This window comes from Dipodomys merriami, unplaced genomic scaffold (assembly GCF_024711535.1).
Source record: "Dipodomys merriami isolate MVZ:Mamm:240054 unplaced genomic scaffold, mDipMer1.0.p SCAF_91, whole genome shotgun sequence".
NCBI lineage: Eukaryota > Metazoa > Chordata > Mammalia > Rodentia > Heteromyidae > Dipodomys > Dipodomys merriami.
Window position 1 is genome coordinate 470,271 of NW_027206524.1, and position 27,130 is coordinate 497,400.

Sequence of the window (27,130 nt, forward strand, 5' to 3'; positions counted from 1 at the left end):
TCTGGTCCCACAAACATTTATTCATCATTCAATAAAAATTTATTAAGCACCCACTATGTGCAAGCATTGTGCTGGGTGCTACAATACAGAAAGTATGACAAAGTTGTTTATATTGGTAAAGTCAGAGCTAGTCCTTGATAGTTTTCCTGATATGAGAAAGAATGCCCCTACTTGGCTCATTTAAGGAGCTAAAGGCATTGAGAAGGTATACTGCATGTCCTTCTATTAGCCCAGCACAAATGTTTCCCTTCCTCAAATCAGCCATAAGTCAAAACAAATAAGGCACGTTTAAAAAAAAATTCCCCCCTTTAATTGACCAAAGTAAAGCCATGACATTTCATTTGGTAACTTGCTCAGAATTATAAAAATCATTCCATTTGGCCCAGCCCATACTGTCCAGGGCAAAACTTCCAGATAATTCTAATATCATTCGGCTCTGTTCTTATAAACTGCATATAAAAAAATCTTCAGTGTCCTAAATATGACGTGCTCATTACGAAGCATATCAGAACTGCATGTGACATTTATGTCCTTGACAAGCCTCGGTTATCCAGGTCCTTTACCTGCAACATAAAAATGTCAGTTTAATATTATAATCAGTTCCATTCATCTAGTGAGGGGCATCTGGGTTGGTTCCTTATCTTAGCTATGGTAAATAATGCTGTGATAAATGTAGTTGTGGTGGCAGCTTTAGTATGGCCTTGTTTGTGGTCATTTGGGTAAATGCCCAAAAGTGGGATTGCTAAGACATAGGAGAGCTCTATGTGGAGTCTTTTGAGGAATCTCCAAACTGCTTTCCAGAGTGGTTGAACAAGTTTACACTCCTACCAACAGTGTAGTAGTGTCCTTTTAGCCACATCCCCTCCAGCATCTGTTGTTATTAGATTTCTTGATTATAGATACTCTAACTGGGGTGAGGTGGAATCTCAATGTTGTTTTGATTTGCATTTCTTTTATGGCCAGAGATGTTGAATACTTCTTCATGTGTCTTTTGGCCATTCTTATTTCTTCTTCAGAGAAGTCTCTCTACTACATGATTTTTTTTGTGTGTTTTTTCCCTGTATAGTTTATCCCCAGTAGTCACTGACTATATTAAATTTTGGTACCCTGGGTATTGTATATATTGTTTATCTGAACTAGGGAAGGGAAGGGAAACAAAATGGTGAGACAAAGGGCAAAGTGGGAACCTATGCAACAGCGACACTCAGAAGGTACTATGTTGGAAATGATCTGTACAACTTGGGGGTGGGGAATTGGGAGGGAGGTAAAGAGGGAGAAAAATGAGGGAGGGGGTAACAAGTTACACAAGAAATCTAAGCAGGGCTGGGAAGATGTCTCAGCGGTAAGGTGCTTGCCTCACATGCGTAAGACCCTGGGTTCAACTCCTCAGCACCACATAAACAGAAAAGACCAGAAGTGGCACTGTGGCTCAAGTGGTAGTGTTCTACCCTTGAGCTGAAGAGCTCAGGGACAGCACCCAGTCCCAAGTTCAAGCCCTATGACTGACAAAAAAAGAAAAAGAAAAAAGAAATGTAAGCAGCACTACCTTACTTATGTTATGTAACTGTAACCCCTCTATCAACTTGACAATGAAATTAAAAGAAAAATTTATAACCAGACCAACTTTGAAGAACTGTTCTACCACAATGGGTTCACCTAGACTACGAGGCATTAGATCAGGTTCTGTTGTCTGGCTTGGTATTGTGAACAAATGAGAATGAATCAGAGACTAGCTACTCTTGTTACCCTTTTGGAATGAGTATCTCCATGAGGAACAGTGAAAATAATCTTTCACTTGAATCAAGAGTTCTCAAGCCAGGCGCTGGTGGCTCATGCCTGTAATCCTAGCTACTCAGAAGGCTGAGATCTGAGGAACGTGGTTCAAAGTCAGCACTGGCAGGAAAGTCAGTGAGACTGATCTCCAATTAACCACCAGAAAACTGGAAGTGGAACTATGGCTCAAGTGGTAGAGTGCTTGCCTTGAGCTGAAGAGCTCAGGAACAGTGCCCAGGCCCAGAGTTCAAGCCCACAACCGACAAAAAAAAAATTCTCAACCTTTTGTTTTTGAGATAGTCTCGCTGTGTAGCCTAGAACATGAAGTCCTCCTGCCTTAGTTGTGCACTACCATATCTATCTTCTCTTATATAATCCATTCCTATGTTATAAGTTCTTCAGTAGGAAAGAAGAATGTAGTTCAGCAAAAACAAACTTTCTCTTCCCCCTAAAGCCTGATAATCACTACATACTGAAGCCCCAACTACAAAAGGATTACTGAAATAACTGCCAAAATGACAACCAACTATCTCCTTAAGACCATATAAAATAGAGAAGTAAAATTTAAAAAGTGAGTTGCAAGCTACTTTTCAGACACAAATGTCATCAAAAATGCCCCTATTTGAAAAAACATGTGGCCTGTTTCGTTAAGTATTGGAACTGATGGATATGCAACCATGTGAATTGCTTTGTGAGACATATAACATTTACTTACCTTATATATCCTCACCAGCCAATGTTCTGTGGTATATGCTTCTTCCAGGACATCAAGCTCAAAATCTTTATTCCCAATCTCAGCATTTCGAACACGATCAAAGCCTGGCGGGCGCTCTAAAGGGAAAAAAAGAACACTTTCCACAATGCTGATTTCCTAAAGGGACAGTAAACCAATGCAGTATATTGTCTACTGTTTGGATTATTATCTAGCATATAGTTTGATCAGAGTCTTATAAAAAAAGGGCTTCAGGTAGTAAGAACAAGTGTTACCCTAACTGAAGTTCTGTCCAAAATAATGCTTGGCAGAGTCCATGGAGCGTATCTCTTCTAAGAGATAAAACTGACAAGCCTCTAAGACTGTCATTCACAGGCCTCTGTAACACACTAGAAACCCTTCCATGGATCAGAGAAGAACTGACCAGAGAAAAAGCCAAAGTCCTGTATCTACTTCAGAAACTCTCCCTAACACAGAACCAGGAAAGTGAAAGCCAGAGTGAAGACTTAACCTGATAAATCCCTTTCAATGTATTCATCTGAAGAAAGGAAGCCCTTTACCTCACTGTCTCTTTACTCCTTGCCTCACTACAACCTGATACTGAGACACAAAATAAGATAGTATTTTAAAGCACAGACCTGGAGCCATACTGCCTAAGTTTGAATCCTGGCTCTACCACTGGTCATGTAAATGCTAGCCAGTTCAATACCCATTGATAACTCAATTCCTTCATATAAAAATGATAAGATACATTAATTCTAACTTATAAGTTGCTCTAAGTTAAATGAGTTAATAGAAGTAAAGCAGTTAAAGCAGTGCCTGGAAAAGTGTTATTTGTCACAGTTGTTACTATGTTGTAAAAATTATAAAACACTCACTGGCTTCTGTGTAGACCTGACCAAAGCGGTAGTAACACATCTTATACATGAGGCAGTTGAGCAGTACTGGAGACCCCTCTCGGTCCACACGGAATTCTCCAGTTGGAGTATAATAGTCATTCTCTTTGATATGTTTGCCTGTATCTGTGCTCCCTCCAATCCGGACCATCCAAAGAAACTTGTTGATATCTAGAGGAAAAAAAAAGAGACTGATGTATCAGAAAGGTTAATGGAGCTAAATTTCCCATATTTTTTCTAATTGGGAATACTACTTAATTGTATTAAAGGGAAAACAGTCTGAATAAAAGATCTTTCCTCAAAAAAAACTATTCTTAGGAATTACCAGACTCCTAGGTGGGTATGATGGTATATGATGGGTATGCTTATAAAGTACTTCCAACTACTCAGTAGGCAGAGCAGGAGGGTTGCAAGTTTGAGACTAGCCCAAAGGTAGTAGTGACATACAATTTTGAAAACACTATCTACATTTAACTAAAAGTTATAAATTACACTCATTAGGTGATAGAGGAAAAGGTAGAAATAACAAGCAAAACTCTTTAATTACCTAAGAAGTAGGTAAGAGTACATCTAAAATTGATGACCACTAAATAGCAAAATATACCTCATATTTTAAAATATGAGGGGTAGGGGCTGGGAAGGTGGCTCAGGGGTAGAGCGCTTGCCTTGCATGCCTGAGGCCCTGGGTTCAATTCCTCAGCACCACATAAGCAAAAAAGAAAAAACCCAGAAGTGGCGCTGTGAGTCAAGTGGTAGAGAGCTAGCCTTGGGCTGAAGAACTGAGGGACAGTGCCCAGGCCCAGAGTTCAGGCCCCATGACCAGACCCAAAAAAAAAAAAAAAATGAGGGGTAGTGGTACTGCTTAGAAGTAAAGCACTTGGAGGCCCTTATGTCAAAGCCAGTGCTACCAAAATAGAACCTAAGTATTAGAAGCTAAACTGAAGGAATACTGCTAGAGTTTACTATAAACTGTAAAGGGACTTTACAGTTAGGAGATTACCATTTTTACTATAAACCTTCAGAACTGTTGAACTTTTAAAAATATAAATAGGTATTGCTTTAATTTTGTACAAGCTATTTTTAAAGCAGTGAAATTCTATTTGGATGTCTTTTCTAAAATTATCTTTTTGCCAGTAATCACAGAGAACATAGAACCATATGCCTCTTTATACACTCAGTTGCCCTGTCACATCCAAGGAGGATTGGTTCCAAGACCCTTCTAGAGATACCAAAATCTACAGGTGCTCAAGTCCTTTTAAATAAAATGGAGCTATATTTGGATATAACATAATTTACATCTTTCTATATGTTTTAAAACATCTTTAGATTAAATATAATACAAGGTAAGTGCTATGGAAATAGCTTTTATAATGTATTACTTAGGTTATAATGACAAAAAAAGTACATTTTTAATAGAAACAACTTTTTCCACAGTATTTTCAATCCACAGTTGGTTGAATCCATAGATGCAAACTCATGGACAGAGAGATAACTGTAGGTATGTACACACACACACACACACACACACACACACACACACACTCTCTCTCTCTCTCTCTCTCTCTCTCTCTCTCTCTCTCTCTCTCCATACATTAACATGGCAGATTATATGGCCAGAATCCACTAAACACTGTTAATTCTCTTTTTGTCGGTCATGGAGCTTGAACTTTGGGCCTAGAAGCTGTCCCTCAGCTCTTCAGCTCAAGGTTAGCGCTTTGCCACTTGAGCCACAGAGCCACTTCTTGTTTACCAGTGTTTAATTGGAGATAACAGTCTCCTAAACTTTCCTGCCCAGGCTGGCTTTGAACCACAATCCTAAGATCTCAGCCTCCTGAGTAGCTAGAATTACAGGCGTGAGACATCAGCTGTTAATTCTTTAAACACGTAATTCTTAAATTCACTTTTATAAGCCTACTCTACTACTTGTAGAACTACTACATTAGTAAGACAAACATTTATGTCAACCTATGTGAAAATTATTTACATTGTTTTCCTATTTAATGCAAAAAGAATCAATATATCAAAACCTCAGGCTACAAATACTTAGGAGCTTCCAAATAATAATAATAAATCTTGATAAGATTAAAGAAAAAAAATAGAAAACTCATTAAGTTTGCTCACAATCTATGCACCCTAAAGCTAGAAATAAAACTAAATATATTACCATCAGAGGAATATCCAGTAAGACCTCCAAAAATGACTAGCACATAGCTGACATCAAGTTCCCTCATGATCTCGTAGGCTTTTTCTTCTGTGGATGCCATTGCCTAGAAAAATAAATAGACATTTCTCAAAGCACAATCTCAAATCCCATGTCCTCTCACAGAGGAGTATTTCCACTAGACTTTACATTATCAAATACTCTTAAGAATCCCTCCACCTTACCTGCCCTACTCGAGAAATATGGGTATTATTCCATGTATTATTGTCCACTAAAATTGTCCGATTTGCCATAGCTGTAATCTGGTAGCCATAATCCCACCATGACATGACTTTTGCATCCTGAAATAAAAATGAAAAAATGAACAACACTCTTCTAACTGCACCTAAAACTAACTGCAAGAGAAGTGGATGGGAATCTTTGATCTCATAGGAAGTAAGGCCGGGATAATCAATTTATTCACAAAGTTAGAAAGTTATTCACACCTTACAAGAAAATAATTTCTTTTTAAAGTGGAGGAGCTAAATTTGCTATTTTTGGACTTAGATCAGAACCAATTTTATCTGTATCTTCTTTTTCAATTTTCAAGTAGTTGTACAAGGGGTTTTAATTCAACATGTTAGTTTCTGAATAAAGAAAAAAAACTGACAGCTAATCTACCATTTATATATAGATAGAAAATTACAGCACAATTCATACACTTTATATACATAAGTATAATAAAGTGAAAACTGTGTAGACTATATATTTTATTAAATAATCTTTAACAAAAATCTTTGTCATGAAAATAGAAGAGGAAAGAAAATTCACAAATATGATGGACAACTATTAAGATATTCTAAGTTTGGGGCTAACCACAGTTCAGTTGTAGAGGACCTGCCTAGTAAGTGCAGTCTTGGGTTCAGTCCCTGCACTACCAGATTTAAAGGATTCTTACTTTTGATGTTAAACAAATCTGACTCCAAAATACTATTCTCAATCCGTACTGTAACTGTAAGGAATCACGTCAGAGCTTCAAAGAGAACAACATTAAGGAAATAGAGTGTAGCTCAAAAAACAGAGCACCAGCCAGTGATAAGCAAAAAGCTGAGCAAGAGCCTCTAATTTCAAAGTAAATAAATAAAACAAACTACAGTATTAAAATAATGAAATATCTCTATGTAACTAAAAGCTTATTATAAAGCAAAACAAAACAAGTAGTCATCACACCTAGCAAGCACAAGACCTAGAGTTCAAACTCTAGTATCACCAAAAAAAGAAAAGTAATCATTAGGTAATAAATAAATGACTGCAAGCAACACTCTATGGCAGATAATCAAAACTATCTGACACAATTTGAGCTTGCTATAGTGACAAAGTCTAACCTATTCCAGTGTTTGCTCCTCCATGAGACGAGCCATTATATAAACTTAAACAATACAAAAAGAAAAAAATAATAAACTAATGAAAATATTTATGTATGTTCCCTTCTATTTTCTGATTTTCCTCTAAAAATATGTACTACTTATTATTTATTCTTTTTTTTTTTTTTTTGGGTCGGGTCGTGGGGCCTGAACTCTGGGCCTGGGCGTTGTCCCTCAGCTCTTCAGCTCAAGACTAGCACTCTACCAGTTGAGCCACAGAGCCACTTCCGGCTTTTTTTTTTTGCTTATGTGGTGCTGAGGAATCGAACCCAGGGCCTCAGGCATGCAAGGCAAGCGCTCTACCACTGAGCCATCTTCCCAGCCCCCTCATTTTATTTTTTTTGCCAGTCCTGGGGCTTGACCTCAGGGCCTGAGCTTACTGTCCCGGAGCTTATTTTGCTCAAAGCTACACTCTACCACTTGAGCAACAGCGCCATTTCTGGCCTTTATTGTTTATGTGGTACTGAGGAATATAACCCAGGGCTTCATGCATGCTAGGCTAGCACTCTACCACTAAATCATATTCCCAGCCTACATACTATTTATTTGTAACTTTTTCTTCTTTTTTTTTTTTGGGGTCCGGTCATGGGGTCTGAATTGTGGGCCTGGGCGCTGTCCCTCAGCTCTTCAGCTCAAGGCTAGCATTCTACCACTTGAGCCACAGTGCCACTTCTGGCTTTTTTCTTTTTGCTTATGTGGTGCTGAGGAATCGAACCCAGGGCCTCAGGCATGCAAGGCAAGCGCTCTACCACTGAGCCACCTTCCCAGCCCAACTTTTTCTTCTTTTATAACTGAGATGGTTTCAGATGAAAACGATCATTACCAATGCAAATGTCTAAATACTTATAAGCTTCAGTAAGAATTGCTATTGAAGAAATCTCAAAATTGAAAGCTGGTTCTTTAAAGCTTATTCAAAACTAAGTGCCTAAAAACCAATTTCTCAGACTAAGGGTGCAGGTAGAATAGTAGTATCTGCCTAGTGAATATTAAGGCACTGAGTTCAAAATCATAGTAACAAATTACATACACACACAGTACTACCAAATAATAAGAAAATAAAATCTCAATTTTCTTTACCCATCTGAAAACTACATGATTCACTAGCATATCAAATGCCTCTCTTTTCATTCCTACCCACAAACCCTCTACTCCCAAATTTCACCTCTGGAGTATTGTGACGAAGCCAGTAATACGCTTCTCGGAAGTCATCAAAAATGATCCTACTGCCATCCCCACCACGGGCAGACAGTACAATGGAGGGAGAAGAGTAGGCCTCACTGGTCACCCAGGTTGAATGGAAAGTGTAGGTGATGAGAAAGAAAGCCATGACCAGTATCATCCCACTTGCCACCTAAAAAAGGAAGAATTGTGCAGTAAACCACACTAAATTTATACAACATAGAAGAGTCAATACCACAAATTGAATGAAACACAGTCAGCCAGAGATTATATCAGTTAACACCAATAACCACCTATGACAGTGCTCTATTTTACAACCCCCACACTAAACATATATGCACACATGCTCACACATTCACACAGTTTCCAAAGCTTGTTAAGTGTTGCGTAGTTCTCACTTCATTCTTAATGGGGTAAGTAGAATCCTGTTGCTTCTTGCTCTTCTTGTCTGGGCGACTTATGTCCAGATTCTTCATATATGTGGAAAGTACCTGGGAGACTCCAATACCAGAAAGAATGCACATAACAGGTGCCAACACTAGCATTAAACGCACCTAAAAGAGACAATAATCATGATCACTGTTCAACAAATTACAGATTTATCAATGGACTATGATGTCAAGTTAGTGTTTCAAACGTGATTTGTCTATGATGGTAGAAAATATTTAGTATGGCTATAACAGCATATATCTCTTAAAGTCTGTTGTGATCTAAATGTATACTTATGTACATGTGTCCAGAATAATGATACAAAGTATTATTTCTTGGCCATGTGTGGTGGCACATGCCTGTAATCTTAGCACATGGGAGGCTGAAGCAGAAAGATGTGAAAACTGAGCTGAATGTATTTATATAGAGAGTCTGCCCTGGGGTATAAAGTGATACTGTCTCAAAATAAAGTTTATTAATATATGTATATACATGTATGTGCACATGTACATATATATCATGTTTATATTTGTGGGAAGGAGGAATCGCTAGTGAGATAAAAAATTTTCATATGTGGTCCAAGCTAACCTTAAACTGGAGATCTCCTTACCTCTACCACCAAAGTGCTGGGATTAGGGATTACAGGAGTATTCTAACCTACCTGACTATAATGTATTTCTTCTCTTTTGTTGGTCATGGGGCCTAAACTCTGGGCCTGGGGGCTGTCCCTCAGCAATTCATTTCAAGGCTAGCACTCTACCACATTGAGCCACAGCTTTTTCTGCTGATGTAGTACTGAGGAAGCAAACCCAGGACCTTATACACGTAAGGCAAGCACTCTACCACTGAGCCACCTTCCCAGTCCTATTTCTATGTGGCTTAGAATCAAAATAATATGACTATCAAAATAATAAGACTATCTTGCTGCATTATATAAAGTCCCTCCTCGCTTAACAATCTAGCAATCTACTCCTAGGCCTTCAACAAAAATATTAAAAATCACCTCTTCCTCTAGGAGTACTGGCAAGAACTAGATGTTGAACTCAAGAACCTAGTGCTTGCTAGGCAGGAAGCCATGGCACTGAAGCATGCCTTCAACCCCTTTTTCCTTAGGTTGACTTTAAGTTATGATTCTCACCAGGTACCAGTGGCTCACACCTATACTCCTAGTTACTCACAAGGCTGAGATTTTAAAATCACAGTACAAAGCCAGTCAGAGCAGAGCCTCTTAGCTCCAATTAACCAACAAAAAGCCAGAGGCTGAGGCATAGCTCAAGTGATAGAGCACCAGCCATCATCAAAAATATCAAAAGCATAAGCCCTGAGTTCAAGCCCCAGTATCAACACAGAAAACAGCAGCAAGCAGCTTTACAAATCTTAAGTACTCATGGGGAAATACCTATATAATCATCCTTCTGGGCAGAAACAAATAAAAAAGCACCTCAGAGTAAGGGGTGGAAAGTTTTGCTAGGTCTGAGAACATTCCTCACCATTACAGCTGAAAAGTACATGCTGGTCACACCGTACATGATGATAAAAATCCGGGCATCAGACAAGTTGCTAAAGCAGTAATAGAGGCCAACTACAAAAGAGGAAAGGAGAGTAAGCAGCAAAGCCCAGTAGACCCTTGTAACCTCAAAGGAGCACTCTTACCATCAAGATACAATCCCAGCCCTACTAAAATTCTGTTTTTGTTTTTTTTGGGGTCAGTCCTGGAGCTTGAACTCAGGGCCTGGGCACTGTCCCTGAGGTTCTTTTGCTCAAGACTAGCACCTTACCACTTGAGCCACAGTGCCACTTCCAGCTTTTTCTCAGTATGAGTAATTTTTTTCTGTGGTACTAAGGAATCAAACTTAGGGCTTCATGCATGCTAGGTGAGCATTCCACCACTAAGCCACATCATCCACTTACTGGTTTTACATGATTCAGGTATATACTTTTTTCCCCTGTAAAGAACTGTAATAAGGGGCTCGGAATGTGGCTTAGTGGTAGAGTGCTTCCCTAGCATGCATGAAGTCCTGGGTTCAATTCCTCAGTACCACATAAACAGAAAAAGCTAGCAGTAGTATTGTGGCTCAAGTGGTAGAACACTAGCCTTGAGCAAAACAAGCTCAGGGACAGTGCCCAGGCTCTCAGTTCACGCCGCATGACTGAGGGGGGGAAAAATGTTAACAATGGCTAAAGATAGGTGGTGAAAATTTCTGTACTTTTTATCTTTTTCATTTTACTGAGTTTTTGTTATTTTCATAATATGCAATTACTTTCACAATAAAAATAAATCTACAGCGGGGCGCGGTGGCTCATGCCTATAATTTTAGCTACTGAAGAGGCTGAGATCTGAGGATCACAGTTCAAGCCAGCCAAGGCAGGAAAGTCTGTGAGACTCTCATCTCCAATAAACCAGTCAGAAAACCAGAAGTGGCACTGTCGCTCAAGTGGTAGAGTGCTAGCCTTGAGCTGAAGAGCTGAGGAACAGTGCCCAGGCCCAGAGTTCAGGCCCCACTACCAACAAAATAAATAAATAAATAAAAATAAATTTTAAAAAACTTACATTTTAACTTATAAACGTAAGTAAAGAGAAAATTGAAGTACTAAGATTGCTAGCATCTGTAACTTCAACTTCTATACTGCTTCAAACAAACAAACAAAAATATGCTTAGCCACCTTCTGTTCTGCACAGCAAGAGCAAGCAAACAAAAACAAGGATGACGGTAGTTGATATGTGTGGAATCAAAGGGTGATTCTTACATAGGAGGCCTCTTCAGAATGTAAGGGAAACCGACCTGGAAACATGAAGACAAGGAGCTGTAGATCAAAATAATAGGAGGACCAGGTTGTGGGCTGATGCTCAGACACAGAAGCAATGATGGGGATGTTGTTCTTAGCATAAGAAGGATCCAGCAGTGAGTAGAAACGCCCCGTCCAGGGAGATATTTTTCCTGGCAACCAAGAGACAATATATATTTCACACATATTTCCAATACAAGCATATTATCTTAACTAATCACAACAGTCCATTTTAGTAAGATTCCCAGAAATCAAAAGAACCCGTTTGCTTCAACAGCAGCAATTCTTAGATTCACTCCTCCCCTTTTAAACTTGGGAGTACTTTTGTCAATAGCCAGAGAAGAATTGGAATGTATATACACTCAAAATAGAGGCAGAAAATTTTTCTGGAAGGTCTTTAGGCCTAATTTAATAAAATAAAGGCCAATTTTAGACATTAAGTGAAGTACATCCTCTAGACTTGCTCTAAATTAAGCAATACATCATTTCTACACAAAACCAGATTAACCTTTGAGAAGAGGAAGTAAGTAAAATAGAGAAGGAAAATGTGGCACCCAGGCCAAACTATAAGCAACCATGATCTAGTTCCTCCAGAATTAAACCACTGCAGTGACATAATGTACAACAAGGAATTTAGGATTTCTATAATCCAGTATGTAGGAAAGGGAAAAAATAAAATTATCAAGGTGAGATAGACATTTCACTGGGTATGATTTAAGAACAGCTCTAATATACATTGTTATATTGAATTTAAATCCTGGGTTGACAAGCCAATTAAGTATATTTTTACAAGAAGGATTTCAGCAATTGAAATAAAAAGAGAAATTGAAGGAAAACACTGAATTTCCTGTGGCCAGGATATATCTTGACTTCTTGAATTTATTTATTTATTTTTGTCTGTCGTGGGGCTTGAGTTCTGGGCCTGGACGCTGTCCCTCAGCTCTTCAGCTTAAGGCTAGCGCTCTACCACTTGAGCCAAAGCATCACTTCCAGCCTTTTCTGTTCATGTGGTGCTGAGGACTCGAACCCAGGGCTACATGCATGAAGGCAAGCACTCTACCACTGAGCCACCTTCCTATCCCCTTTTTAGTTTTTAAATTAATAAGTTTTTTTATTGTGAAAATACCGTACAGAGGGGTTACAATTACACGAGCAAGGTAATGAGTACATTTCTTATCAAGCATTGTTGCCTCCCTGCCCTCCCATCTCCCCCTCTTCGCCCCCCCCACCCCCTTCTTGAATTTATTCTATATCAATATCCAGTTTGTATTTAATACTAAAAGCTGTGATCATTCTCTACCTGTCAGCATCAGGAGAGCTCCAACAGTCAGTAGGACAAAGCCTACCAAAGAGATAACACTCCTGAAAAGAACTTCAAATTGCTGTGGATTCAACTTGCTACGCAGGTAATCCACAAAAGCATGGATCTGACAGAGACCAAAGACTCCAAAGGCTGCCATGTGTTCTGATGAAAGGACAGGCTGTAGAGGGGAAAAAATGCATTATGTATAGCAACACTTCAAGAAATAAACTATAATGAGTTTATCTCAGACCTGAATTATCCTGATCTAGTTCACACCAAGATGCCACATGAGCTCTGAGCTCCTTCAGGACGAATACAGACTACCTAGAGTACCCCCTAAAGCATAGCATATGCCACCATAATCATTATATCTTTGCCTTTCGGTCAGGTTATTCATTAGCGTAGACTACAATTTCCACCAAAGTCCATACACTGAATTCTTATTACTGAAGCACAATCTGATAGACCATTCACTACTCCATGTGTCATAGCACTTTGGATCTCTTCCAGCACTTCAACCAGATATTCTCCATCTCTAGTGGGAATTGTCACTGGAACTGGGAGTGTTACACCAGGTTACTAAGGCCACTACCCAGGTTTCTCACTGGGTAGCTCTGTGAAAGGGATCTACAATCTCTATTTCTAACAAGTTCCCAGACAATGCATGTCTGTAAACTACTTTGCAAACGACTATCCTGTAAGAACGGTTACAGACAGCTGTATGTATTTTCTTTTCTTTTCTTTTCTTTTTTGTCAGTTGTGGGGCTTGAACTCTGGGCCTAGGCGCTGTCCCTCAACTCTTTAGCTCAAGGCTAGCACTTTACCACTTAAGCAACAGTGCCACTTCCAGTTTTCTGGTAGTTTATTGGAGGTAAGAGTCTCACGGACTTTTCCTGCCCCAATGACTGAACCACAATCCTCAGATCTCAGCCTCCTGAGTAGCTAGGATTATAGGTATGAGCCACTGGCACCCAGCTAAGACTAACTTCTTTAAGAACTATGAAATGTTTTCACTCTCCACATTTCCCAGTGGTTAACAGCAATTACAAACAGCAAAGAAATAATTTATACAGTAAATCTCTGAATATTCTTTCATTAGAATTTTTAAATGAGATATCAAACACACCATGATTCTGACTTAACAGTTGTCTGCTTAAAAGATTTGTGCTCTGATTCCTGAAGAACTTCCACAAGAGGCCCCACTAAGAAAATCAGGATTAGCGGGGCACTGGTAGCTCAAGTTTGTAATCCTAGCTACTCAGGAGGCTGAGATCTGAGGATCATGGTTCAAAGCCAGCCTGAGCAGTAAAGTCCGTTAGACTCTAATCTCCAATAAAACACACAGAAAACCGGAAGTGGCGCTGTGGCTCAAGCGGTAGAGCGCTTGCTTTGAGCTGAAGAGAGCGGGGACAGCACCCAGGCCCAGAGTTCAAGCCCCACGACCCACCAAAAAAAAAAGAAAAGAAAAGAAAAGAAAATCAGTATTAACTGTCATTAAATGGCATCCTTAGCATTGAAAAGGACTAGAAATTATAATAATTTTTGTAAAATATAATTTTGTTAAATTATCAACTCAGCTCAATAACAACTCCTGAGTAACAGGGACAAGAAGTGTGCGCCACCACATCCCACGAAAACATCCTCCCCATCCCTATAACCTTTTAGGTAAGAGGCATAAATTCAAACATCTTCAAGCAAATAATAACATGTCCCTGAAGCAGGTTTTAACAACCAATGATTCTATTGCTGTTTTTGTTGACATAAGCAGTCCAGGATCAAAGACTTGAGTCATTCTTCTAAACAGAATCTAAGATAAATTAATCTAGTCAGAGCAGAAACGGAAAACACTAGTCAGTCTAGGGCTCACCTGAAAACCCACAAAGGAGATCTGCATGGAAAGAATGGTGCCCAGGCAGTAAACAGTGCAGTAGGCCACATAGATACGATGGGAGAAACGGCCTGTTAGCATAAGCACCAGGACATGGAGAGGGATCAAGTTTATCAGGAACACATAGCCTCCCCATGAAGAGACCTATGAGAGGAAAGAAAAAAAAAAAAAATCATATATTATACATATACATATATATACTTATTTATTTATTTAGTGGCAAATTAATTGCCTAACATACATGAGATCTTGGGCTCCAGGAAAAAATTTTTTAAAAAGACTTGGGGAAGGGAGGGAATGCACACACAAATATAGTTACCATGTAGAAATATGCAAGGGCACACTTGGCAGCCCAGTAGATGGAGCCAGTCTTCACTGCCTTTATCCACATGTAATAGGTGAGTAGCATACAAAAGATGGCAATCCCTGCCAGGGAGAAAAAGAAAAAAAAAAAAAAAACACTAAAATTAAGAGACCATGCTAGTATAATAGTTAATAACACTATTCTGGAACAGACTGCCTGGATATGTATCTCAGCTCAGCTCTACTATCCAGTAAAAGTATAATTTTACAACCCATTGTCTCAGTTTCCCGTGGAAGGTCTAACAGTACTGCTTCATAAAACCACTGCGGAGACAACTGTAATTAGTTTACATGAAGCAGTTAGAACACTACCTAGCATGCAGTAATAAGCATTCAGCCAGACATGATCATTTCCAGGCATTAGATTTCCTGCTAAGTCCTATGTACATCACACGCTATCGGGTACCATCTCACCTATAGATGTTAACAAAAGCTGGCCCATAGTCTCTGGTTGTTACTCTTCTTAAATAGTTACCTAGTGATGTTCCAAACCTAGGACCCACCTCAACTCAACCACTTCCAAAATGCCTTCCTTGATCAAAACTGCTCTCCTTATGCTGTATTTCCAAAGTACTCTGATGACAATTCTATCATGATAACACAGCAATAACTGCCTTTCACTGAAGGAAGGGAAGGGTTGTTTGGGGGGGGGGGGGGATTTCTTTGTTTTTACCAGGAAGTGGTAGGTGAATTGGGACATCTTTGTCCCATACTGGCCTTGAAATTATCGTCCTTCTGACTACCCTCCAAGATTCTGAGATTACAGATATACAACTTTGGAACTACCTTTATAAAGTCTACTTTTATATCCCATAATAGAATATGTGCAATGTAAATTGTATTTACTAGCTATCCCTTCAACTTCTTAATTATGAACCAAAATAATTTTATCTATGGTACTTTTCTCAATAATATTCACAAATATACGTTGAACTGAAAATAAAGCATAATGGCTTGGGGGAAAAGACTGGGAGGCCCAATTTCAAGGGAAGCCCAGACAAAAAATTTGCCAGATCCCATCTCAACCAATTGGGTATTAATTATAGAGCACACCTGTGGTCTCAGCCACACAGGAGTAGGGAAATAGGATATCAGGCCAAGGCCAGCCATAGCAGTAATATAAACCTACTTACTTAAAATAACTAAACATCAGGGTACATTGCACTTACAAATGGATTTGTTGACTGGCAATCCCTTTATATACTACTTAAAGATGATAAAAATTTAACTAAAAGAAATAAAATAGCTAAACTGCAGGTTACCAGTGGCTCACATCTATGATCCTACCTACTCAGAAAGCTAAGATTTGACAATCACAGTTTTGAAGCCAGTCCAGACAGAAAAATCCTCAGGATTCTTATCTCCAATTAACAAGCAAAAAACACAGAACTGGAGATGTGGCTCAAATGGTATAGTACCAGTAGTCAGGAAAAAAAAAAAGAGTTAGGACTCAAGAGTAGAGCACCTGTTGAGAAGTTCAAGGTTAAGATCAAGCCCCAGTACCACAAAATAAGTGAAATATAAAAATACCAATAAAAGTAATAACTTTAAAGGTATTTATATTCCTTATTTAGGAAATTTTTCTTGTATAGTTTTATATTTTAAGAGTAATAGTATTTATATTCAGTGCCTTGTGCTTGCTAATTAAGGCACTCTACCATTTAAACTACACCCAAATCCCTTATATAGGAAAATAAAGCAAATGATGAGCCTTACTCTTAACTCTAGAGATGAAATAAAAGCTTTTAAGGAAAGTTCTCACAGATAGGTACTAGAGCACTAGTGGCAAGTGTCTGTAATCCTAACTACTCAGAAGTCTAAGATCTGAGGATCACAGTTCAAAGCCAGCCAGGCAGACAAATCTGGGAGATTCATCACCAATTATCCAGCAAAAGGTCAAAAGTGAAGTGTGGCTCAAGTGTCAGAGATCCAGCATTCAGTGAAAAAGCTAAGAGCAAAAGGCTCGAGTTCAAGTGTCATCCAGTATTAGCAAATACATAAAATTCTCACTACCTTTTTAGAAGAGATGACAGAAGGCGAACAGAAGTTCTCTGAGAACTTTTCCTGCCCATTTCTAGTCTACTCATCAGATACCATTTTTATTATTGCTAAGGATTATTATTATTATTGCCAGATACTACTGCACTTCATGAAGTTCTGTTAGATAATAAACAGATTTCCTTCAGCAATTAAAATCTTACCTTCATTATCATATGATCCAGCTACAGATCGAGAAATATACCCAGGAACTACAGCAATCATGGCGGCAGCAAGAAGCCCAGCCCCTGCATCCTGTAAGAAAAGAGAAATACTAAGGAGTTAACTCCAACACACCTCTCAAAGAACAGAATGAATACCTCCTAGTTCAATCTGTTTACTCCTAGTCTGTTTAATAATGGGCCCAGAGGAAGTCCAACAACTTCCCAAGTAGATGTGAGAAATGCTCACAGAAAAAAAAGCTGGAGCTGGGCGCCGGTGGCTCACGCCTGTAATCCTAGCTACTGAGGAGACTGAGATCTGAGGATCACGGTTCAAAGCCAGCCCGGGCAGGAAAATCTGTGAAACTCTTATCTCCAATAAACCACCAGAAAACCAAAAGTGGCACTATGGCTCAAACAGTAGAGCACTCGCCTTGAGCTGAAGAGTGCAGGGACAGTGCCCAAGCCCAGAGTTCAAGCCCCATGACGACAAAAAAAAAAAAAAAAAAAAAAAAAAGTTGGAAATTTCACAATCAAGTTCCCATCATGACACTCAATCACTAAATTTAAACTAAGTACACGCACACTTGAGACAGACTAATAATGTGAGCTTATGGGAATGGGGGTGTATGCCCACAATCCTAGCAGGCTAATGCATAAATCCAAGGCCAAGCTGAACTACATCCTAAGATCCTGTCTGAAACAAAGAGACACACAGATACAAAGATACAGAGATAGATACACACACACACACACACACACACACACACACACACACACACACACACACACACACACACACACACACACACACACACACACACACACACACACACACACACACACACACACACACACACACACACACACACACACACACACACAGCTGAAAACATCAGTTTGCCCCAGAATGGGTTGTCTGCAAAAATCCCCAGGCTTATCAGTCCTTCCCTTTAACACTGATATACAGCACACAAACATCAGTCACCAGCAAAGCCTCTAAAAATGCAACATATCAAAGGAAGAAAGTAATTAGTATCTAAGTTAAAAAGCTAAAAAAGACAGCTGGGCATAGTAGCAAAAGCTTGTAATGGCAGTACTCAAGAGGCTAAGGTAGGAAGATTTTAAGTTCAAAGACATATATCCCTTGAGTTCAAGGGATATAAAGCAAGACTCTATTTCACTTGGACTGAAGATGCTAAGAGCTTAAGTCATCTTTTAGCTCAGCAAAGAAACAAAATATAACCCAGACTTATTAGGTAGGCACTTGGTAGGCTGAGGCCAACCAGGGCTTTATGGCAAGTGCCAGACCAACTAGGCTGCATAATGAGACTCTGCCCACTCTACCTCACACACACAAAGACTTGTCTACTGATAAGAGTTAAATTTAGGACAAGAGCAGCAAAAGGACAAAAAATTTTCCAAATTAAACAAATTTCCTAAACACTCCTACTAGTTGGTCTTGTCTCCTGTATTTCCCTAACACCATAGCCAAAGATCAAAATAGACTTCAGGAAACCAGGATCAGCAAACCTGGGTGGGAAAAAGCATTGTCAAGTAGATTACAATAAGTGGCTTAGGAATTCTGAATAAATGTTTTTAAAAAAATGAATAGAGGGGCTGGGAAGGTGGCTCAGTGGTAGAGTGCTTGCCTTGCATGCATGAGGCCCTGGGTTGGATTCCTCAGCACCACATAAGCAAAAAGAAAAAAGTAGCCGGGCGCTGGTGGCTCACGCCTGTAATCCTAGCTACTCAGGAGGCTGAGATCTGAGGATCGCGGTTCAAAGCCAGCCCGGGCAGGAGAGACCGTGAGACTCCTATCTCCAATAAACCACTAGAAAACCGGAAGTGGCGCTGTAGCTCAAGTGGTAGAGCGCTCGCCTTGAGCTGAAGAGCTGAGGGACAGCGCCCAGGCCCAGAGTTCAAGCCCACGACCGACAAAAAAAAAAAAAAAAGAAAAGAAAAAAGTCAGAAGTGGCGCTGTGGCTCAAGTGGTAGAGCGCTAGTCTTGAGCTGAAGAGCTGAGGGACAGCGCCCAGGCCCAGAGTTCAGGCCCCACGACTAGACCCCCCCCCCAAAAAAAAAGAATAGATAGCCAGCACCAGTGGCTCACACCTGTAATCCTAGCTATCCAGGAAGCTGAGATCTGAGGATCACGGTTCAAAGCCAGCTGGAGCAGGAAAGTCAGTAACACTCTTACGTCCAATTAACCACCAGAAAACCGGAAGTGGTGTTATGGCTCAAGTAGTAGAGCACTGGCCTTGAGCTGAAGAGCTGAGGGACAGTGCCCAGGCCCAAAGTTCAAGCCTTATGACCAAAAACAAACAACAACAACAACAACAAAAAACCCCACATAATTGTTAAGTGATTCTTTTCTGTAGAAATAACTAACCACTTTGGAAAGCTTCATACAGGGTTTTTCCCCTTTTCCTTATATAGTGAGGGCTTCAAAATCTAAACCTTTTATTTTTAATTTTAAATGTTTGTTTCTTTATAAAGAAATTAACATTTTATTTCCAAATGCCTTTCATAAAGGAAAACAGTGGCTAATGATTTAAAAAAAAAAAAAGCATACCTTCTAGGTGGAGAATGCAGAATTAATTCAGCCCAATAGGTGCTGTCATTAGCCTGTCTCCCTGCCCTTCTAAGCTTCTCAGTCCCCCATCCTCCAGCATCTACTAGCAAAGTTCAATGACACATTCCCAAGCTTCTTGTCACCCCAAAGACTTCACCTTGAGTTCTTTGGTAAGGTGGTATGTGACAATGGTGGTAAAGGAGGAGAAAAGAGGAGCCAGGAACACACACACATTCCGGATGTCAATAGTGATGTGGAAAAAATGGAGCACATGGTAGATTGCAGCAGATGTGATCATTAGGCCTATAATAGGAAGAAGAAAGGCATTAGATTGTCCCAGTAAGATGAAGAACTTGAGATAAAGGGCCAATTCAAATATTGATAAGAGTGACTACAAGGTCTTGACAAATGACCAGAAAAATACTAACACAACAAATGTAGTCAGTAGTCTTCTAATCATCTCTCCTGCAAATTTAATCATAAGTCCAGAATACATGAAAAACCACCCACTCTCCAGTCCATAAGATATTCTTTGGAAATCTATAATCAGGATAAAATTACTAGTGTTACAAAATGAAACTATTAAAAATAAACTAGTCTGTGTCATTTAAATACTATATTTACTTTTTATTAATCTTTTTCTCCTCACCTGGATATATTGTTCCTCCAATAATTCGTCCCAATGGATACCAGGCCCTGTCATCAAACCAGTTATGGAATTTGTAAAACCCCTCCTCAGCCAGGAACCGAGTAGTCCGGTAATTAAAATACCTAGAGGAAGAAAAAAAGAAACTGTCTCCTCTTCTTCCTATTTACTTTTACTAATGTGTAGAGAATATTGCTCCTCATTGAGAAACTTACCATTACTTGAATAAAAGTACATTTGGCACCAAAAATTATCTCTTTGGTTAGGACATTAACATTAATCTCCTACTTATTTCTACTTTGTGTCTGTCTCAATGAATACATTGTTTTTCTCATAAGGAAGTGAGTAACATCTTAATATTGCCAGAAAGCATTTAAGTATAATATCTGACCAGGCTGGGATGTGGCAGGAAAAAGAACCAATAAAAAAAATTCAAAGAATCAAAAGATAAGACCACTGAAATGTAGACTCTAGTGGATTTTGGATCTCTTCAAGTGACAGAAACACATTCTTTTTTAAATTCTGTACTACATACAAGAACACATGGATTACACTAAGTACTGAACATCTTCACAATACTGGTATAAAACCATATGCAGAATGGAAAAAATTTCAACCCACACTGTAACAAAAACTTAGTGAGTCTTAAAACTTTTAACAAGGCCTGCTCCTATTATTTCAAATAATCCACCTACATTGTAGCATAAAATTATAGATTACACAAAAAAATACTTGACATGAAATGCTTAGAGCTATTGTTCTAGATATAAGCAATATAAGTCTTTTTTGGTTTCTCATTTAAAAAGAAATGGGGTGTGGAGGGGTGGGGGTCAGAGGCAAAAATAAAGCATTAAATAAATGGGTGTCAAACTACAATGGTTTAATTAGCTCAGCTTTTCATAACTAACCATCCTCTCTGCCTGCCTCCCTAACCCTATTTTCTCCTTGGTCAGTCAAGTTTTGGTAGCCTAAGTAAGGAGAAGCAGCAGATGGCAGCAATCTCAACTCATCACAGATGAGTGTTATTTTGAGAACTGTCAGAGAGACAGAAGGGATGAGGAAAAAGGGCAATCAACATGTGAAAGAATGTGTCCTACCAGTACAAGGCACAGTGAGACAAAGGAAGGTCTGACTGGGTTTATGCTTTGGGGCCCATTTCCTATTCTGCAAAAAGAAGACAAGTCACATAATCTCTATGGTCCCTTCCAGATCTATGATTACACAACGGATACCTTTGGTTTTGCTAACAATTCATCTCAGTATTTCTCTATGTAAAGTCTAAGAAAGAATTCCTAAAGAGTCTGATCAAAAATAAAAGGGGGGGAGGGAGATTGGGATTGTGGATCAAATGGTAGTGCACTTGCCACAGTATGCATGAAGCCATTGGTTCAATGAAAAAGGGAAGAAGAAATATAGATAAGCAAAGGAGAGACAGAATGGTAAGAAAGCAGAAAAGAAGTAGGGAAGAGAAAGGAAAGGAGAGAAGGGGAGGAAGGGAAGAAGGAAGGGAAGAAAAGAATTTGTGTAATACCTCAAAATCCTTTAAAATATGTACGTAAGGAAGTGGCCCTGTAGCTTAAGTGGTACAGCACTCGCCTTGAGCTGAAGAGCTGAGGGACAGCGCCCAGGCCCAGAGTTCAAGCCCCATGACCAAAAAAAAAAAAAAAAGAGTAACTTAAAATATGTTCATAAAGCCAGGCATTAGTGGCTCATGCCTATCATCATAGCTATTCAGGAGGCTGAGATCTGAAGATCACTGTTGAAGCCAGAACAAGCAGCAAAGTCTGTGAGACTCATTATCTCTAATAAACCACTCAGAAAAAGCTAGAAGTGGTGCTGTAGCTCAAGTGGTAGACTGCTAGCCTTGAGGAAAAGAATCTCAGTAACAGTAACATCACCTAAGCCCTGAGTTCAAGCCCAAGACCCGTATGTGTGCACATATGCACACATATCTACATAGCAATAAATTAACATATTAGTTGCTTATCTTAAACTTTTCAGCAAATGCTCTACAAATGTACAGGTTTTTTTGTTTGTACTACTGGGATTTGAACTTAGGACCTCACACTTGCTAGCTAGGCAAGCACTTTAATACTTGAGCCACACATCCACCCAAATAAGCTTTTTTAAAATAGCTAACTGTAACCCCTCCATAAATCACCTTTATAATAATAAAAAATTTAAGCTAAATAAACCTTTTATATTTCTAAGTGCAAATGTACAAAATCAAATAGGCTACTTTTGTAATAAATGGGCTAGATGCAGTGGCTCATGCCTGTAATCCCAGCTATTGTGGAGACAGAGATTGGGAGGATCATATTCAAAATCAGCTGAGACATAGTTACAAGACTCCAACACAACAACAACAAAATGCTACATGATTCAAGCCTGTCACCTCAGCTACCCGGGAGGAATACATAGGAAGACCTAGGTCCAGGCCAACCAGACAAAAGAAATGCAAGACCCTATGTGAAAAAGTAAGCATAAAGAGCCGTGGTCATAGCTCAAGTGGTAGAATGCCTGCCTAGCAAGAACAAACCCTTAAATTCAAACTATAGGATGATCAAAAACATAAAAAGACATAGAATAATGATCTATGATTCTGGGAAAGGAAGAGTGATAATTTGAGATTGAGTAGAACACATTGTATTTATGACTAGAAATGTCAAAATGAAATTCTATCATCATCCTCCTATAACTTATATATACCTGTAATATATGCCTGTAATCCTAGCTACTCAGGAGGCTGAGATCTGAGGATTGCAGTTCAAAGCCAGCCCAGGCAGAAAAAGTCTATGAGACTCTTGTCTCCAATAAACCACCAGAAAAAAAACAGAAGTGGTGCTGTGGCTCCAGTGGTAGAGCGCTGGCCTTGAGCTGAAGAGCTGATGGACAGCGCCCAGGCCCAGAGTTCAAGCCCTATGACCCACAAAGACAAAAACAAAAACAAAAACACCTCCTGAAACTCTTCCTAAGCCTCAACTTTAGGCAATATAATATAGCGAAATCAGCCCTGAAGTTAAGACATTATGTTCCAATCTTGGAATGTATATAACAACTCCTGAATCTCTTCATTAGTAAAAAGAGCTAATAGTAAATATATCTCACACAGTTGCTGCAAGGATTTAGAAGTCATCTGTAAAATAGTGCTTGGAACAAACTGAATGCTTAGCAAATGTTAGTTATTAATATTGAGGGTCTGTATCATTTTTAATCTAATAAACAAAATCCTTAACCAAACTAGTTTTTTTTTTTTTTTCCTTATTTATGACAAGGTTTCACTAGTTAGCCATAGTTAATCTCCACAATCCTCCTGACTCCAATTCTGCAATGCTGGTAGAACAGGAGCATACTACCACACCCAGCTCTTAGTTTTAGTATTTCATACCACCTTAGGATTTAATAAGCTAAATTTCTATTAAATAAATGATTAAATCAAATTTTTTAAAGTCCTAATCTCTAGTTCATGACACTGTAATTCCCTTTAGAGCCCTAAATATACTCCTTTTTCCCTCAATCTGCAACATTACTCTTGACCAAAGAGACGCCAGGCTTCTCTTAGTCTAGCCAGAACTTAAGTGATAGGCAGGCATAACAACAATGTCCATCACATTTTCTGAGTTCACAGGACTCATCTGTTCAATTCCACCAAAGAGGATATAATCATCTCCTTTGGAAATCTCACAGGGCTTTCATAATGTACTGAAAATACATTATCACTGAGAATTGACTGGAAATTGCATCTGAAACCCATGAACTTAAATAACTCCCAAAGGAAAATACAGCAAATCCTTGGTACCCAGGGGCATCCAGTTCCAAGGAGACTGCTACTAAGGTAAGAAATTTGAATGCTCAGGCTATGTAAAATTCAATACTGTACTACAGATGTTTGATTCCTTTTTCCTATACCACTACCCAACTTCAACTTCCACTAAAATCATTCAGCCTTTCAGCAAACCTAAAACATTCACTTTGTCTCTTAAAACACATTATGTGTTTGGCTCAGGAAGATTATCCTAACTTTCACCTTGCTTTTTAGGAAGCAGTTGATTTGGGGAAGGTATAGTTTGACAAAATTAAGGACAAAGAACACTCGGCAGAAGACATACAATTTAAAATTGGTAACAGAACTAAGAGTTTGTTTACATCAACTGAGTTTTAAAAAATATTCTTGAGAAACTATTTTTTCTTACGGAATTGTTAACTCATTTGAACAACTACTTTAATAATAGTAATAATAATTTTTTTAAACAAAGCCAGGCACTGGTGGCTCATGCCTGTAATCCTAACTACTAAGGAGACACAGTTCGAAGCCAGTTTAGGCAAGAAAAGTCCATGAGTCTCTTATCCTCATTAACCACAAAATACCAGAGGTGGAGCTTCCAGCTCAAGTGGTAAAGCATTAACCCTGAGCAAAAGACCTCCAGGATGGTCTCCATACCCTGAGTTCAAGCCCCGTACCAGCACACACACGCAATAGCAAAAAAATAGCAAAGCTTTTTCTTTTTTTTTTTTTGGGGGGGGGGGCCAGTTGTGGGGCCTGAACTCTGGGCCTGGGCGCTGTCCCTCAGCTTTTCAGCTCAAGGCTGGTGCTCTACCACTTGAGCCACAGCACCACTTCTGGCTTTTTTCTTTTTGCTTATGTGGTGCTGAGGAATCGAACCCAGGGCCTCATGCATGCAAGGCAAGCGCTCTACCACTGAGCCACCTTCCCAGCCCCATAGCAAAGCTTTTTTTAAAACTACATTTGCTCAAAGACACATGAAATAAATCCAGAAATAAGGTGAGCTTACTCTAATACTAGTTCAAGCAAAGATACTCACGGATCAAACTCATGGATAACACTTTCAAATCTCAGGACAGCAAAGAGACGAGTGGAGAAAGCTACAAAAACCAGAGAACAAATATTTTAGTGATAATGTGCCATGAAAGAAGAAGAAGAAGATCAGTAAATAGCCTTATAGAGAAAATGAATTCTCTAACACAGGGATCTAGGAAATACTGAATAAAATCTTTATCTAGCTCCCTAACATACTGGAAACAAAGTCACACTATGGCATCTATATTTCCAACTAAACAGCACATACACAGAACTATAACACTACATTTACTTACACTATATTGAGCTTAGATTATCTTCTACATAGATGGAACATATACAAATTAACCATACTCTTAGACCAAACTAAAAGGTATGTCAAACTCATGAAGAGCTAGAAAATCTAAAAACAAAAAAAAAAAAAAAATAGCAAATTCTCAAGAGAATTTCAAAAATACTAAGGTTTAAAAAAAAGTCACTGAGATAAGTACTAAGTAGAATTGTCCTTTATAAAATTTAGTATCCAATGGTCCTCATTTCTCTTTTGGTCCTATGAGGAAAACAGAACTGGTATAGTACACTTCCCATTTTCTGACCAGCCTTGATTCTTACATGCTTTTGTGTCTTTTATTTTGCCTTCACAAAACTACAGTAACGAATAGCAACCTGCCAAAACAAGGCATTTTAAGAAAAGCATTTTCAATTCTTTTCAAGGTTTTTTTCTTTCCTTCCCCAGAGGAAGAGGTCCATGTGAATACTCACATAACACAGCAGCCATCGACAGAATGAGAAGTTTTAGAAGTGTGTCCTGCTTCTCATAGGACAACCGTAAAAATCCAAGTTTAGTCATCTTGACATCAATGGGTTGCACCAGATAATACTTAAATAACTAAAATACAAAAGTCAAGACCATATGATATTGAATACCCTCAATTTACTTAACTTCAATCTTTCTTTTTCTTTATTCTTTTTTTTTTTTGTCAGTCGTGGGGCTTGAACTCTGGGCTTGGGTGCTGTCCCTCAGCTCTTCAGCTCAAGGCAAGCACTCTACCACTGGAGCCACAGTGCCACTTCCAGTTTTCTAGTGGTTTTGTGGAGATAGGAGCCTCATGGACTTCCATGCCCGGGCTGGCTTTGAACCATGATCCTCAGATCTCAGCCTCCTGAGTAGCTAGGATTACAGGCCTGAGCCACCGGTGCCTGGCAACTTCAATCTTTTATGATGAGAAAGAATCTTAATATACATAAGTTAATGAAAACACTAGGGTAATACCAAGACCCAAGCTTTGCCTGAGGTAAAGCAAGGAAGCAGACAATCATGTCTACAAGGCAGATCTAAAACAGAGTAACCAAAAGTTAATACCAAACTGGTTACCATGCTGTAACCCATTACCTGGGAGACTAATGCAGGAAGATTACAAATTCTAGGTCAGCCTGGTCATCTTGGTGAGACCATGACTCAAAATAAAAATTTTACAAAGGGGCTGAAGAAGTCAGATGCCAGTGGTTCAGGAGGCTGAGAAATGAAGAAACAGGTACAAAAGCCAGCCCAGGCAGACAAATCCAAGACTCTTTAATACAATTAACCAGCAAAAAGCTGAAATTGTAGGTGTGGTTCAAGTGTGGAGCTCCAGCAAAAAGAAAAGAAGCAAAGTGAGAGTTCAAGGCCGTGAGTTCAAGCCTTAGTACTGGCACAAAACAGGGGACAAAGCAATAGAGCTTAGCAGTAGAGCACTCGTTTAGTTTACAAGAAGCATTTAGTTCCACCTCCCAGTACCACATTTTAAAAAACAAAAATTATAATTCTATTTCCCATTCATTCCTTCACAACTAAGTACACAAAAACAACCAGCAAATTATTGCACAATAGGAATAAAGCAGAAACATAAAAGCAAAAAAACATGGTGGAGGGAAGACATGCAAAAATCAGTAAGATGGCAAACAACAATAAAAAAAAAAGTTAATGAAATGAAGAAAGAAAGAGCTTGGAGAAATCCA

At 39.0% G+C, this 27,130-nt stretch overlaps 1 protein-coding gene and 1 non-coding gene across 3 annotated transcripts in view; one reads left to right on the forward strand and one right to left on the reverse strand.

Moving 5' to 3' along the window:
- The window catches only part of LOC138821336 (dolichyl-diphosphooligosaccharide--protein glycosyltransferase subunit STT3A), a 29,312-nt gene continuing 2,182 nt past the window's right edge, over positions 1-27,130 (reverse strand). For both annotated transcript variants that reach the window (XM_070013484.1, XM_070013485.1), the window contains exons 2-18: positions 25,895-26,021; positions 25,137-25,197; positions 20,317-20,438; positions 19,825-19,970; positions 17,096-17,186; positions 14,851-14,957; positions 14,511-14,675; positions 12,641-12,821; positions 11,337-11,492; positions 10,044-10,135; positions 8,523-8,678; positions 8,108-8,296; positions 5,767-5,883; positions 5,546-5,648; positions 3,364-3,552; positions 2,489-2,604; positions 1-563 (exon numbers count right to left, since the gene is read on the reverse strand). In XM_070013484.1, coding sequence (XP_069869585.1) covers positions 525-563; positions 2,489-2,604; positions 3,364-3,552; positions 5,546-5,648; positions 5,767-5,883; positions 8,108-8,296; positions 8,523-8,678; positions 10,044-10,135; positions 11,337-11,492; positions 12,641-12,821; positions 14,511-14,675; positions 14,851-14,957; positions 17,096-17,186; positions 19,825-19,970; positions 20,317-20,438; positions 25,137-25,197; positions 25,895-25,982 — 2,118 coding nt within the window. In that variant the 5' untranslated portion in view covers positions 25,983-26,021 and the 3' untranslated portion in view covers positions 1-524. The remainder of the gene's footprint in view (positions 564-2,488; positions 2,605-3,363; positions 3,553-5,545; positions 5,649-5,766; positions 5,884-8,107; positions 8,297-8,522; positions 8,679-10,043; positions 10,136-11,336; positions 11,493-12,640; positions 12,822-14,510; positions 14,676-14,850; positions 14,958-17,095; positions 17,187-19,824; positions 19,971-20,316; positions 20,439-25,136; positions 25,198-25,894; positions 26,022-27,130) is intronic.
- LOC138821392 (small nucleolar RNA SNORA28) lies at positions 6,835-6,960 on the forward strand. Its single transcript, XR_011370142.1, has one exon. It is a non-coding gene; the product is annotated as a small nucleolar RNA SNORA28 (small nucleolar RNA).